Source organism: Eschrichtius robustus, chromosome 13 (assembly GCF_028021215.1).
Source record: "Eschrichtius robustus isolate mEscRob2 chromosome 13, mEscRob2.pri, whole genome shotgun sequence".
In the NCBI taxonomy this organism is placed as follows: Eukaryota; Metazoa; Chordata; class Mammalia; order Artiodactyla; family Eschrichtiidae; genus Eschrichtius; species Eschrichtius robustus.
The window spans coordinates 6,780,416-6,794,876 of record NC_090836.1 but is presented as its reverse complement, the minus strand read 5'-3'; the positions used below and the strand labels follow the sequence as shown (position 1 = coordinate 6,794,876).

General features: G+C 57.8%; 2 protein-coding genes across 2 annotated transcripts in view; both read right to left on the bottom strand.

Moving 5' to 3' along the window:
* Nucleotides 1-120: 120 nt before the first annotated feature.
* GPR162 (G protein-coupled receptor 162) lies at nucleotides 121-3,498 on the bottom strand. The gene is made up of 4 exons (XM_068559880.1): nucleotides 2,632-3,498; nucleotides 1,730-1,919; nucleotides 979-1,136; nucleotides 121-675 (listed from the first exon to the last, which is right to left on the bottom strand). Exons 1-4 carry the CDS (start codon nucleotides 3,496-3,498, stop codon nucleotides 121-123), a joined length of 1,770 nt encoding a protein of 589 aa, XP_068415981.1.
* Nucleotides 3,499-7,982: 4,484 nt separating this feature from the next.
* CD4 (CD4 molecule) overlaps nucleotides 7,983-14,461 on the bottom strand; it is a 28,089-nt gene continuing 21,610 nt past the window's right edge. Inside the window, exons 3-9 of the mRNA XM_068560792.1 lie at nucleotides 12,422-12,580; nucleotides 11,752-11,985; nucleotides 10,375-10,713; nucleotides 9,421-9,621; nucleotides 8,723-8,844; nucleotides 8,337-8,404; nucleotides 7,983-8,013 (exon numbers count right to left, since the gene is read on the bottom strand). Coding sequence (XP_068416893.1) covers nucleotides 7,983-8,013; nucleotides 8,337-8,404; nucleotides 8,723-8,844; nucleotides 9,421-9,621; nucleotides 10,375-10,713; nucleotides 11,752-11,985; nucleotides 12,422-12,580 — 1,154 coding nt within the window. The remainder of the gene's footprint in view (nucleotides 8,014-8,336; nucleotides 8,405-8,722; nucleotides 8,845-9,420; nucleotides 9,622-10,374; nucleotides 10,714-11,751; nucleotides 11,986-12,421; nucleotides 12,581-14,461) is intronic.

Here is a 14,461-nt window from a genome sequence, read left to right as displayed (position 1 = left end):
GAGACAGCAGGAGTTCCATCTCCCCAGAGTCTGGAGGCAGCTGCCTCAGGCTCAGGGACAGAACGAGGTGTTACCCACCCAGCACCCCCCCCCACCCAAGTCCAGCAGGCCCACTTGGGCTCACAGGGTCAGCTGGGGGAAGATGGGGTTACCTGGGTCCCAAGATCCTCCCCAAGCTCTTGCACTCCCCTCACCTCCTGTCAGGGTGCAGCGTCGCCCTGCACTTAGCCCCAAAGGAAGTCCAACGACTCTGCTATCAGGGGACCCAAGGGAGAGTCGGCGGGGTGAGACTCCCAGCGGCCTGGGCCGGCGAGGAGAGGGCCCTGGCGAGGCCGTCGGAGAAGGCAAAGGTGTCTCGTCAATGAAGGTGGTGATCTCCTCTCGGAAGAAGCCTGGACCCCGTGGGGGTCCCCCACCTGACCCCAGAACCCCGCCCTCCAGGAACTGGCGAAGGCTGGCCAGCCCCCCACCTTCAGCCTCCTCCTCCTCCTCCTCCTCATCCTCCAGCCTTTGTCTTTGTCCCAGGTACTCAGGAGGGCCCCCTAGGGCCCGGCTCTGGGCTGGGAGGACCCGGATGTCATCAGAGGATGACCACTTGTGCAGGAAGGAGCCAGGTGCCCGAGGAGTAGAGAAGATGTTGGTCTCATCGTGGGACAGGCGGCGGGACAGAGGGACCTGGGGAGAGGAGCAAGTAGACCCAGGGGTGCTGCCGGGACAAAGGGGGTAGAGGCAGGAACCAAAGTGGGGACTCTGCAAGATGGCTCCACCCCTTACACTTCTGCAAAACATCCTCTGATGGGCAAACCTGGTTCTGAGCGGTCTGAAGGGGAGCCTCCCTTGCCATGCCTTCCTTTCACCTACTCCTCATGTGCCCTGCAGGCTGGGGCTAGGGAATAGGGGGTCGGGATGGATAACAGGGACTGGAGGAAAGTAGTGAGGGGATACCCAGAATAGGAGGTGTACTGCCTAGTCCCATACCTGTAAGTAGTGGACCCTCTCAAGAGGCGGAAAGAGCATGTGCCTTCCAGGAAGCAGCTTCACTTGGGTAGGGTCCCTGCCCCCTGGTCCCGCGGCCCCGTTGGCATCAAAGCGAACTTTGCACACTCGGCCATCTGCATAGTCATCGCAGCCCCCATCTAGGAGAAAAGAGGGGCAGGGTGGTTACAAGCAGGGAATGCCCACTTCTCCACCCGCTTCAAAAGCTCCCACCCCCTTATAAGCTCCCCAGAGAATCCTGTTTCCATCAGTCTGTAAGCTCCAAGAGGAAGACAAGAGTGGCCAACGTCTGTTGCATTCAGTGCTGAATCCCTAGCGATTCATACATATAGACACACTTATCTGAAACAGTTACCCCTGGCCCCCCAATCCCACGCCAGGAGCTGTCCCTGTAGCTGGGGAGTCTCTCTCAGGAAGCTTAGCTTTCCCTTGGTTCCACAGCCTTCCTTTATGGTTGCGTTAGTTCTCTGGACTGTTTCTTAGGCTCGGCGGAGGCAGAGCTGGCTAGCGTGGCCTTCGAGGGGGAACAGACACCGAGAGGAGGAAGCAGTGGGCGTGCATCGGGGTGATGATTGGGGAGAGGGGAGCCACGAGTCAACCCAGGGGCGCTGCAGGTTCTGTCCAGCAGGGGGCGCTCCAGGGCAGCCCGTCCCCACAAGGAAAAGGGCTGGTAGAAAAGGGCAGGAAAGGGAGCCGACGCCTAGGAAAGCGAAAGCCCCGTCCCTTCTCTGACCGTCGTCGCCATCCTCCTCGGACATGATAGCCACGCACTGCTCCCACACCGTGCGCACGTCGGCGCGGTAGCGCTCGCAGGACCAGATGAAGGAAGGCAGCAGCAGCGTCTGTGCCATGGAGCACCACAGCACAGCCAGCACCATCCAGGGGGGAGCCGAGTCCGACTTCAGGGAGAAGAAGCTCACCACCTGGCAGGAGGATGGAGAGTGGCCCCGGGTCAGGGCCCAGAGCCGAGGGGGCCCACTCGACCCCAGATCCGCCATCTTAGTGCAGCCGGGGGCGGGGGGGCAAGAAGTCAGGAGCGGATGGTCCGGATCACATAGGGTCAGGACAGAGGCAAAGTTGGAGGTGAAGAAGGTTGAACAGAGGGGAAGGGATTGACTCAGAGGAAGATCAGGAGAGAGTACTGGAGAGAAAGCCCAGGGGTCCAGAGGGAGAGGAGCAGACACTGTACAGTAAACTTGAAGACAGACAGAAATAGGGACTGGATGGGGATGCAGAAAGCTGGGGGGGGGGGGGTGGTGTGTGTGAGCTCTCTGGGGTTGCCACCCAGGGGTGCTCAAGACTCTGTTGTATCCAGAGGGAGTTCGGGAGTGGAGTGTGGAGCTTGGCAGCTGGGTGATAGGTCTGGGGGGCTGAATAGTGGAGCTGCAGGATAGATGACGGAGCCAGAGGACAGGGAGTGGGACGGAAGGATGGATGATGGAGTTGAGTACTGGTCACTGGAGAACAGGCTACGGAGCTGGGCTAATGGGAACTAGGAGATGGATGATGGAGATGGGGGTTCACAAGTGGGGCTGGGTAGAGGAGAGGAAGATGGATGATGGAGTTAGAGGTCAGGTGATCATGCTGGGGTCTGGATATTGGAGAGAGCAGGTGGGGGGGGAGCCCCAATCTCACCAAGATGGGCACCCCTGTGAGTGAGTCATAGAGAAAGACGATGGCGCTGACCAAGTTGGTGACCTGCAGGGATGTCTTGGCCGACTCGGACCCATCCAGCGAGGACCGCCGCTTCCCTCGGGCATCTTCCACCACAATGGCCGGCACCTCAAAGGCTGGCCGGGTGCCCAACCCCCCTGGCCCACCCCCCTTGGCCCCGCCCCCAGCCCCCGCTCTCCGGGCCTGTTGAGCCCTCCGGGGCCGGGCCCACAGCGTCTGGTAGAAGGTGATGGCCACACAGACCAGCCCCATGACAATGCCCCCAAGTAGCAAGAGGCTGAAGCAGACGCCAAAGCCGAGGCCGATCTTGGAGACTATGAACTGGCAGCCGCGGGCGTAGTAGCGCTCGCCGTTGTTGTGCCAGCCAATGGAGGGCAGTGTGGAGAGGATGAAGCTGACCATCCAGATGCCCACGACCGCGTGCAGCGCCTGCTTCTTGGCGTTGCTGAGGCGGTAGTTGACGGGCCAACGCACCATCCACATGCGGTGGTAGGAGAGCGAGGCGACGGTGAAGCAGGTGGCCAGGGCCAGCGTGTAGTAGGTGGACACAAAGACCTTGCAGATGCTCTCGTTCCAGTCATAGTCGGAGGAGGCCTGGCGCCGGAGCTGCACCACAGCGAAGGTGGTGAGGGGCACGGCCGCCATGAGGATGTGCGTGCCTGCCAGGAAGCAGAGCAGCAGCTCCAGCGGCTTGTGCTTCTGCTGCTTGGCCGAGATGCTGAGGATAATCCAGGCGTTGGCCAGCAGTGCCAGGAGCCCGCAGGCCAGCCAGGACAACGCGCTTGAGCGGAGGGAGGCCTCCTCTGCCCCCGCCCCACCCCGAGCCATGCTTCGTCGGTCCCCCCACCCCCCTTGAACTCTTGGGGGTGGGGGCTAGGTCTCACCCAGGAGCCCCACTCACACACACCCCCATGATGCCCACAGTCCTTGCCCTGGAGTGAGGCAGGCCGCCCCTAGGCCTACCCTAGCGCTCAGCATTGCACGACTGACCCAGCTAAGGTCAGGTGTGGAGGACAGGGGAGGGGACTGAGGGTCAGCAGAGTTGGTCCTCCGCCTCCATGCTGGGTGGGACCCTTCCAGAAGTATCCCTGTAGTTGATGGGGGAGGCAAGCTGACCGCTTTCCCAACTAGGAGGCTGGCTGGGAAGCCCTGGTCCCCATGTCAGGACTTCCAGCTGTCTTCTGCCTCTGGTGCTTGGCCAGTCAGGGGTCTTCTGGATGCCTCAAGGGGCATGGGGGCGGGGCTCAGCCGCCTGGGCACACTGCAAGGGAGAGATGAGGTGTGGAAGGGGCGGAGCAAAGGTTGGGTCTAGGCTGGTCTCCAGCTGGCACCCAAGGCTCCCTTCTCTTGAAATGATAGAAATGACTGGTTACTAGGGGTCATGGGGTCATTCGGAACATTCTCCTGCCTTAAAGCAGATGGTCAAACACCCCGCACAGATGAGAGCCCTGCTTTCCAGACCTCCAGGAAAGAAGGTATTCTGACCTCCTGTCTCCCATCCTTCGTCAGCCATTCTTCCTGCTTCTGGCGCCCCCGGGTCCCTCTTTCTGTCCCCTGCTCAGCACTCCTCAACCGCTATCTTCACAACCCTGAATCTCTCCTCAGAGCTACCATGGCAGAGGCAAGACTTGTTTCTTCTCGAGGGCTCACTGGAAACTGGGATATGGTATTACAGCCATTCCCCAACCTTCCAGGCTCCTGGGTCCAGGGGTCCAGGTGCTCAGTTCCATCTCCCCAAGCCTGCATGATCACCCGCCCACTCACCGGGTATCTGGGAAGATGGGAGAAAGGAGGCTGGGACAGAGGCGGGGGTGGGGTGGGGTGGGGGGTGGCAGGGAACCCGAAGGCAGGGGAACCACTGACATCAGAAGCATCCAGAAAAGGAAAGAGGGGGAACTAGGGGGAAAAAGGAGAGTTTGAACAGAAGAGAAGGAAAGAGGGGGCAAAGTGATAGTATTTGAAAATAGAAGGAAAAGCCAAGAGACCCCTGGAGAGGAGGCTTTGGGGGGAGGTGAGGAGGGGATGGAGGGAGGGAGCAGGGAATAGGGAGGCTGAGAAGAAAAGCCCAGTGTTCAAAAAGGTTCGGACTCCCTCCACCTCATAGACCCCCACTCTTTCCTCCCCTGCCCTGAGCCTCAGTTTCCCTCTGATGGGAAGGAAGATGTTCTGGATTTGGTGACTCTGAGCTTCATTGAGCCCTGGGGAGGGGTTCAGAGGAACTCGAGTGAGAGCCTGAAGAGAGTGGAGGCAGGAAGGATGGGCATAATGGCTTTGGGGTAAGCGAGGTAAAAATGGGGCACATCAGTGGTAGGGTCTGTTGCCTGTAGCAGACCCTTAGACCCCTGCCCTCCGCAAGAGGTCCTAGTCCATCCCCCACCTTTGTCTTCCCTCGGAGCCCAGTACACCCTAGTTGCCATGGCAATGGCCAGCTAGAGGGAGATGGAGGGAATCGGTCAGGAGCGCCCCCCACCTCCCCTCCAGCCTTGGACCCCTTCCCATCCACACCCACCCAGGCCCAGAGGGTGGGCTCAGGAAGAAAGAGCTGGGGACTCGGGGAGGGAGGGAGGCAGGAAGGATGTGAAGGACAGAGAGAGGAGGCGAAGGACGGAGAGAGATCAGAGGAAGGTGGGAGGGGGTCCGGGGGACTCCAGGACAGAAAGGGGTCCCTCGCCCTGCCCTTCGGGGTGAAGGGGTAAGGTCAGGCGGCTCCTCCCTCCTGCCTGCCACCCACCGCGGTCTCCAGGGCAGAAACAGCAGGTGGCTGGGGAAGAGGGGCCGGCCCGAGGGGAGAGGAGGCGGCGGGGGGGGGGGGGGGGGGGGGGAGGGAGAGGGGAGGGGACCACGGGGGACAGGGCCGGGGTCGCCTTACCTCGGGCTGCGCCCAGCACTGCCATGGAGACAGCACTCCCGACGCGGCTCTCCCCGGCTCCCGCCGCCTGCCGGCTCCAGCTCGCCGCCCTCCTCCCTCCTCCCTCCTCCCTCCGGGCCTCCCTCCTCCCGCCCGTCCCAGCCTCTCCGTTCGGCCCCCTACGTCCCTCCGAGCCCCTCTCTCCCGGGGGCCTGCCGCCGCAGCCCCGGGTCGGGACGGAGGCGAGCCTTGAGGGGCGGGGCGAGCGCGGGGCGGGGGACCGGACGGTGGGGACTTGGAGGGGGAGGGGCGAAGAAGGCGCCAGGAGGGAGGGGGCGAGGAGGACGGCGGGGAACCGGCTTCATTGGAGAACTGGATCGTGTCCTGCCCCCACCCCACCCGGTTTTCAACACGAACTCAAGCTCGATGAGGCAGCTGGTGTTGCTCGGGGAGTTGGACACGTGTGTCACCGAGTGTCACTGTGTGTATCTGTAAGGGCTGTGCCCGGGGGGAACCCCACGCGGGCATGTGCTGGAGGCTGCCGAGTGAGGGGCGCTGGTGAGGACGCTGGGGCCGCTTGCGGGATGCGGGGTACACAGGCTGAAAGAAAGCACCCCACCAATACACACCGCTTCCCCCTCCTGGAGCACAGATTCACACTTGCGTGGGCGACACACACAATTCTCCCGCACACATCACAGGTTTTCACGAGCAGGGCACACACAACCCCTGCAGTCTCTCCCCTTCAGTGTATCACACACCCGCACACTCAGGGCCCTCCGGGGTGGGGAGGTAGGTAATCGGCCTCCAGAGGATTTTTCCCTCCCCAGGGAAACTTCGTCTCCTTCCTGGGGCAAGCCTGGCAACCTCTCCTCTGGGTCTGACCCCACAGATCAGAAGATTCCAGGTCCCCAGAAAAGAGCCATCTCTCTCTCTCTCTGTCTCTCTCTCTGTCTCTCTCTCTCTCACACACACACACACACACACACACACACACACACACACACACACAAATGAAGAAGAGCATCTTCCTTAAAGTCAGTCTCTTGGATTTTTCTGTCAGATCAGGGAGGCAGGGGTGGGGAGTGCGCAGGAATACAAAGCAAGCCATGGGGAGCCCTGGAGACAACCGGGTGTTCTTCCTGGAAGAGGCAAGCTGGAAGGAAAGGAAAAGGGGAAAAGGGTAGGGACTGCGGGAGGTGATGAGAAAGGGAAGGGAGGAGAGAGAGGCAGAGGAGGCTGGGGATCCTGAGAGAAATGGATCAAGAAGAGGAGGAAGAAGAAAACTTGTAAACCCAATTTTCTTGTCCCCTGAATCATTTGGGGGAGGGATGAAGGGGCGTATGGGGCAGGGAGACTGAGGCCCAGGGGGTATCTCTGAGGCCCAGAGGTACTCTCAGAGTGTTCACTCTCTGGCCAGCTCCCCACCCTGTCCCCGTGGCAAAGCTCACCTTCTAGAAGGTTCTGATAGGGTGAGTGGCGGGTCACTGGACACTCTCCCACAGGGCTTGTGCTCGCAGCCTGTGCCCTGATTAGGAGAACTGCAAGTTTTGTCCTCTGGTAACAGGATTCTGCTGCCAGCAGGTGACGGAGGAGGGATCCTAGGCAGGGAGGCCCTGAACTCTCTGAGGCAACCTCCCTGCGCAGAGATCTGTGTGGTATTTGTCCCTGTGTTCAAGAGATAACAGTGGACCTAGAGGTCAAGAGACCTGGGCTCGTCCACGTACTAGCCGTGTGAACCTAGGCAATCATCTGACCTCTCTGCATTCCATTTCTGGTCTATAAACTGGAGATGATAATCTTGGTCCTGTCACTACCAGTCTTGTAGGATTTTCATGAGGTTCAAATAGACAAAGGATGTGAAACTGATTTGTAGACAGCGCCACGCTGCTTGGGTGGTAAGGAGCTGTATCTGCGCACGAGTGTGCCCAGGGTGCTGGTCTGTGCTCAGGTCAGGATGTAAGTCTGTGGTTCTGCTAACACAGGGTAAGACGCAGGCAGAATGAAGCAGCACAGGCCGGCAGTCAGGAGCCTTTGGATCTGGATCCGTCCTTGACTGGCTGTGTGATCTTGGGCTAGTCCCTGCCTTCTCTGGTCCCAGGGTCCTCTCCCGTACAGTGACAGCCCTGTGCTTCGTGCTTCAGACACGCAGCGTCACCCTCCAGGCCAGACAGGGCTGGTCCCACGTGCTCCCCTGAGATCCAAGTGAGCAGTGAGGGAGAGGGTCGAGAAGAAATCATCAAAGAAGGGCTAGGGTTTGAGTGAAAAGGAAACGGGGAAGAGGGGGCGTGAGTGAGCCTCTGGAAGAGCGGACCCAAGGCCCACTGGACGGGGAGGGCAGGAGGCAGACAGAGGCGCTATGCCGGCTACATTCATCTGGTCCGCAGGCCCAGGAGACCAACAGGAGACGCAGGGGGAGCCAGCTGGGGAGGCTGCAGGTGGGAAGCTCCTCCTGGCTGGGGCCTCAGGTGAGATTACACGTCTTCTGGAGCCGGCTGGAGGGACGAAGAATACGAGGAGCACGTCTGTTCCTCCCCAACCCCTTGCTTTCCAGGCCCTCCGTGGCTCCCAGACCCTGCTTTTCTCTTCCAGCTCAGTGATAGCCTCCGGACACATCTCAGGCCCCCTGCCCCTCACCTCGCCGTCTTCCACCTCCCGCCAGCTACCTACCTCCTGGGCCATCCCTGCCCGCTTCTCTCCTCTCCACCACCTCCCTCTAGCCCCCATCTCTTCCTCTCTTCCTCCCCTCCCTTCCCTCTCTTCCTCCCCTCCCTTCCCTCTCTTCCTCCCCTCCCTTCCCTCTCTGCCCCTTAGTTACTGCGAGCAGTGGCACGTCTTCTTCTCGCTGAGGAGTGTCTTGATCTGAGACATCCGCTCTGCCTGGCGCTGTCCAGGGAGAAAGAGAGGAGTCGTGAGGGTCCCAGGCCTCTGAACGGGAGCTGCCCCTCGGAGGGGGGCGTGGGAGGGGCGAGGCAGTGCCTGTGGCTGAGGCCATCTGTCCCAGAATTAACTCTGCGTCTTCCTGTCTCTCCCTCTGCGTGGGATCTGGGACGGGGCCCAGCTGGCAGTGAGGCAGCCGAGCGGTGGGCAGAGGGAGCCAGAGCAGAAGCAGGTCACAGATGCAGGACATCCTCGCTGCCTACAGGCCTCAGGTGCTCGAGTGCCCTGCGGGGGAACGAGGGGGGTCTGGGGAGGCTCACTCACCCTGCGGTGCCAGCATTTAACAGAGAAGATGCAAAATCCAACAAGAAGCAGAAGGCTGGTGATCCCCCCCAGCACCACAGCCAGAAGCTTCGGCCAGGCGTGGGTGAGCACTGGGGGCAAAACTGCAAGAGAGAGAGCTGTGCTCAGCTCCCTGCCCGCTGCAGTCAGGCACAGGGCACGCAGCGGGTGGCGGGGGGGGGCCCGAGGAGGGAGGGCCTCGTTACCCTGCCACACTTGGGTCTGGTCCTTGGGCTGGGAGAGCGGGTCAGGGTGCACGGGGCCCCCAGGGGCCCCCAGGGCCGGAAGGGAAAGGCTGCGGAAGGGGTTTTAAGGTTTAGACACTGCAGTGTACCCTGGGGAGCTAGAAGCGGCGGTCCACGCCGTGTGCCGTGCGCATGAATGTGTGTATGTGTGTGTGTGTCTGTCTGGGTTTGAAGAGGAGCCAGGGAGGGGGCTCTTGGTCAGGTGGGCCCCATTCCTGGGCTGTAGACTTTAGGGAGATGGGAGCTTGCAGGACTACAAGAGCCCAGGACCACCCCCACCTCACCTCATCACCCCTGTGTCCAGGCACCATACCTATAACCCACCCATCTCAGAGCAGCTGGGAGGCTGGGTGGTCTCCACCAGCCTTGGGAGGGTCCCGCAGTGGAGGAGGGAGGGGCTCGGGGTTAGGCCACAGAATCTGGACTCTCACTCACTCTTGACCTTAGATTCCAGCAGGACTTTGCCCTTGTCGCTCAGTAGACACTGCCACATCCCTGCTTCAGGGCCCAGCACCGTCACCAGCTTCTGCTGATTTGAGACCCTCGTACTCTGGTTCTCCATCTTCAAGCTCAGTGTCAGCCTGGGGGAGGTGGGTCCCAGCACCTCACAGGTCAAACTGTTTTGGGACTTAGTCACTGCAGAGGGACAAGAGCCTGAGACTGGAAGCCTGGACCTCTGGGTTCCCAGCACCTCCATGCTCTAAGGGGATTCGTAGGACAATGAAAATGATACTTTACATTGGCATCCCTCTTTTAGCCTCTCAGAGCACATTTTCATGCAGTTATAATGGAGGAAACAGAGCTTTTGAGGTCCAACAGTCTTAGATTTGAACCCCAGCCCCACTGCTTACTATCTGTGAGTCCCTGAACAAGTTACTTACCCACCTGAGCCCCAGACAAAAATTAAATGGAGAAATACATGTAGAGCGCTTGAATGGGGCCTGGCATGTACGAAGCATCAAATATTAGCCATTATTATTTGTGAAGTTGTTATGATGATTAAGGAGATAAGGATGGGGAGAACTCAATGTGGCACCTGACATTGTCACCATCACTGTCATACTGTTATCCTTCTTAGGAGAAAGCCAACCCACAGAGGGGAGGGGCTTAGTTGGGGTCACAGAGGGTCGGGCAGAGGCAGAACTAGAGCCTGGTTCCCAGGGAGGCCCCTTGGGAATCCTAGTGGAGGCCGGCTCTTGGATGTCAGGGAAGGACAGAGGATTGCAACCTCAGTTCAAAACCAGCCCCCAAACCAGAGGGCCCTTGACTGGCTCCATCAGGCAGCCAGGGCCTAGGCATCCCTTTGGGGGCCTGTCCTGCCTTGGAGGGTCCCAGGGCCAGGTCCCTCCACCCCCGCCCCGCCCTCGCCTTCTCAGCCTAGCCCCTCACCTCTCATGACCACGAGGTTCACTTCCTGATACAACTTCCCCTTGGTGAGATCCAGGGTCAGGTTTCCAGAACCTGCGTACTGCGGCAAAGCCCGGGGCAGAGTGAGGTGGAGCGGGAGCTCCTTGCTCATGAGCAGCTTGAGGTCCTTGCGAGCCTTTTCCACAGTCACCTTCCTGTTCTTCAAGGTGAAGGTGATCCAGGACTGGGGGGAGGAATTCCCCTTTGCCTGCAGCCAACACAGCTCCCCGCTCAGATTTTCATCTTCGAATGTGAGTGGGAAGGAAAAGTTCATCTGCTCCCCCTCCTTTGCATAGACTGTGCTGGAGACCTCCTGGAAGGCTGGAGGGGGACGGGAGAGAACCTGGGTCCATACGCAGGCACGCGGCGGGTAGGCACGTGGTGGGGGGAGACGGGAGGAGACCAGGTGAGTCCAAACACCTAGGCTGCCATTCGGGCGCTTAAATTCCCATCTACCTCTCCTCTCCTCTCTCAGCTCTGCACCCCAGGGAGGTCCCACGGCAGCACCCCCTCTCCCTAGAAGCCCTCCTAGAACAGCCCAGCCACAAGGGGCCTCTCCCTCCTCAGGATCCTGGAGCACAGAGGCCATTTGGCCTGTACCACTTGGGTACATAAGTTATCACCCTTCACAAGATAAGAGCAGATACTGGCTGACTATGTGCCAGGCGCTGTTCTAAGTGCATTCCGTACATTACTTCTCCCCATAACACGAAAGGTAGGCTAGACCATCCCTGTTTTACAGATGCGGAAACCAAGGCACAGAGAGGTTCAGTAACTTGCCTAAGGCCACACGGTTAAGCCAGAGCCAGGATTTCAACCAGAGTCCACACACTTCACCACCACACTACCCTACCGTATGTCCCATAAGCACCTGGAGGACAGGATCTGGGGTAGTGCCTGCCTTCTGGGCTCTTTTTTTTCCGTCCTGATGCCTAGCTCAGGAGGCATCAAATTTGCAACATCAAATTTCATCAGGGCTGGCTTGCTGCTGTGAGTGTCCCTGAATGAGTGGCTTTGCCAACTTGGTGGGAGGGGGGAGCTGAGGCAATGGAGAACATAGACGCCCTTGACAGCCCTCCTTTGGGGCTTCCTCCTGGGTCTCTGGGGTCCCTCACATCCTCACATCCCCTGTCCCTTCCTTCCCCCATGTCCACTACCTTGAGGCGTGGCTGTAAATCAGCATCTTGAGGGAGAGAGGGCCCAGTATGTCCTCCAGGGCAGACTTCTGCTGCAGGGGGCCCTGGCGCTGGCCTCCTTCCACCCGCACCCCACACCAGACCCAGAAGCGAAGCGGCAGCGAGAGCAGAGGGAGCGTCTGTCAGGCAGGGGGGGCCTGCGGGGGAGGGGCGCGCCTCTTACCCAGCACCAGGATGTGTTTGCTGAACACCAGCGTCTGCTGGTCCTGGGAGACGGTACATGTCCAGGTGCCACTGTCCTGCAACCCCACCTGGGGCAGTGACAGACTCTTGGCCTCATTCTTCCTTTTATTCCCTGGACCTTTCCATTGCACTGAAGGGTTACTACCAGAGGGGCCTTCCAAGGTCATGGTCAGGCTCTGTCCCAGCATCAAGTGGGTGTCCGAGCTGGCAGTCACTGTGGGGGGAGCAGGCCAGTTGTGTCACACACAAGCACCATCTCCAAGGAGAAGGGAAGAAGCCAGGAGACCAAGGGTGTCTCTCCGTTACCCCCATCCCAACATCTCCCTTCTGCCCATCCCCAGCCCAAGGCAGCGTTTCCCTCTCCCCTCCCCCTCTCCTTGCCTCTCTCAGTCCTCCCTCCTTGTCTCTCTCAGTCCTCCCTCTGTCTCCTGCCTTTCCATCCCCTTCACCCCCACCCCTAGGTCTCTTCGACTCCCCCTGCCTGACCCAAGGCCTGAGGAGGGGTTGAGGAGACGCGGCGGCCTGTCTGATCAGTCTCTGGACTGTTGAAATGCCACCAGCTCAGGCCCTGGTTTGGGTACAGGGATGGGAGCCAAGGAGGAAGGGAGATTGGCTGGAGGGGTGTCCTCATCCCAGGCTGCCCCACTCACATCTGAACACTTGCAATTCCACCTCGATCCTCTTGTCCTCCACTTCACAGATGTAAGTCCCCGAGTCAGGTACTTCAAGATCCTTGATGACCAGAGGAAAGTATCCTTGGTCCCACAGGTTTCTTTTTGATTCGACTCGAGAGTTCAGGTTGGAGGGACCTGGGAGTAGAACGCCACCGTATTGAGGACGTTGGGGTACCCTGGAGGCACGGCACCCCCTGGCAAGGGCGGTGCCCACAACTCTGCTGATCTGAGTTGCTCATTTCCAGCCGAATCTGCCTTGGGTCCTAATCCGAGAAGCCCAGACTGGCGAGGAGGTCCCAACACATCCTTTTACCAGGCCAGGACAACATCTCACTAACCCAAAATATAAAATCTTATCCTCATTTAGGAGCACCTACTCCTGTAAAGTGTCCTCCAAACACTTTACATGCATCATCTCAAGTAATCTTCACAACAGTTCTGAGAAATCGGTACTGTTTTGCTTATCTTGCAAATAAGGAAACTGATGCTCAGAGAAATTAAGTAGTTGCCCAAACTCTTGCTTACACATTATTGGCAGAAACATAAACCAGTACAATTTCTTTGCAAGGTAATTTGTTTTGTTTTGGTTTTCGTTTTTAAAATTTTTATTGGAATATAGTTGATTTAAAATGTCGTGTTAGTTTCTGCAGTACAGCAAAGTGAATCAGTTCTACATATACATACATCCACTCTTTTTAAAATTCTTATTCCATATAGGTCATTACAGAGTATTGAGAAGAGTTCCCTGTGCTATACAGTAGGTCCCTATTAGTTATCTATTTTATATATAGTAGTGTGTAATGTTAGTCTTAATTTCCCAATTTATCCCTTCCCCTGGAAGGTCATTTGTAATATCTACCAGAATTACAGATGCACATACAGAACTAAATGTTCACCAAGAAAGGAGAGGTTAAATAAATTAGAGTTCACCCATTCAGTGGAATGCTATAAGAGAAGAATGAGAAGGCTCTTTCTATTCTGAGATGGATCTAAGAAACATCATTAACTGAATAAAGCAAGATATTAAGCAGGCTACCATTGTTTGAAAAGGAGGGGGAAAGTTATTTAACATCTATCTATCTATCTATCTATCTATCTATCTATCTATCATCTATCTATCTATCTATCTATCTATCTATCTATCTATCTATCTATCTATCTATCCATCCATCCATCTATCTGTCTCTCTATCTATCCTGCCTTGTATATGAACAAATATTTCTAGAGGTGAACGTAAGGAAATGGTCGCCTTGGTAGTGCCTAGGGAGAGGAAGTGCATCCCCATGAGACAGGTGTGGGAGGGCTTTTCACTTTATGCCCTTTTCTACCTTTTGAATTTTGACACCAGTAAGTGGTGGAGCCAGGATTAAGATTCAGGCTGTTGGGTACACTGTGCAATACTGTCTCTGGAAAGTTCTGCAGGCACGGACATGTGGCCTCCTCCAATCTCCTCATCAGAACTAACAACCAGCACCCAGAGGGAGCTCTTCTCTTTAGCTAACCATTTTCTGGGTGCAGCAGCAGCCCCAGAGCTTCATTACAATGAAGGGCTTTAGAAGCTAAATTTGCATAGTGAACACACAGGCTTTTACTTAGAATGCATATTTGGAGGGATGGGGTGAAGGGGGCTGAGATAAAGTTCCCACCCTCAACCCCCTGGCCCTCTCCCCATTTTGGCCTTGGTGCGGGAGACTTACTGTCAAGTCGGCCGTCATTCTCCCTTCTTGCCTCTTCCAGACCTCACAGCCCCTTCCCGCTGCTCAGGTCCACCCTCTCCAGGAGACCTTTCCAGATAAACTGTAGCCCTGGGCTCACACCCACCCCAGATTTTCCTCCAGCTCTGCCCACCTCCCCTTTCATTTGTCCTGCAGGAGTCCCTACTCCACCTGCTCTCTCCCCTGGATCCATGTGCTGGTTAGCTCCCCAATTTTTCTGAAATCCTACTACATTCCTTTTACAATCTACCAAACTGCTTGAAGGGGTAGCCTCCTCTGGTTCTGCCCCCGTGTCACTTCT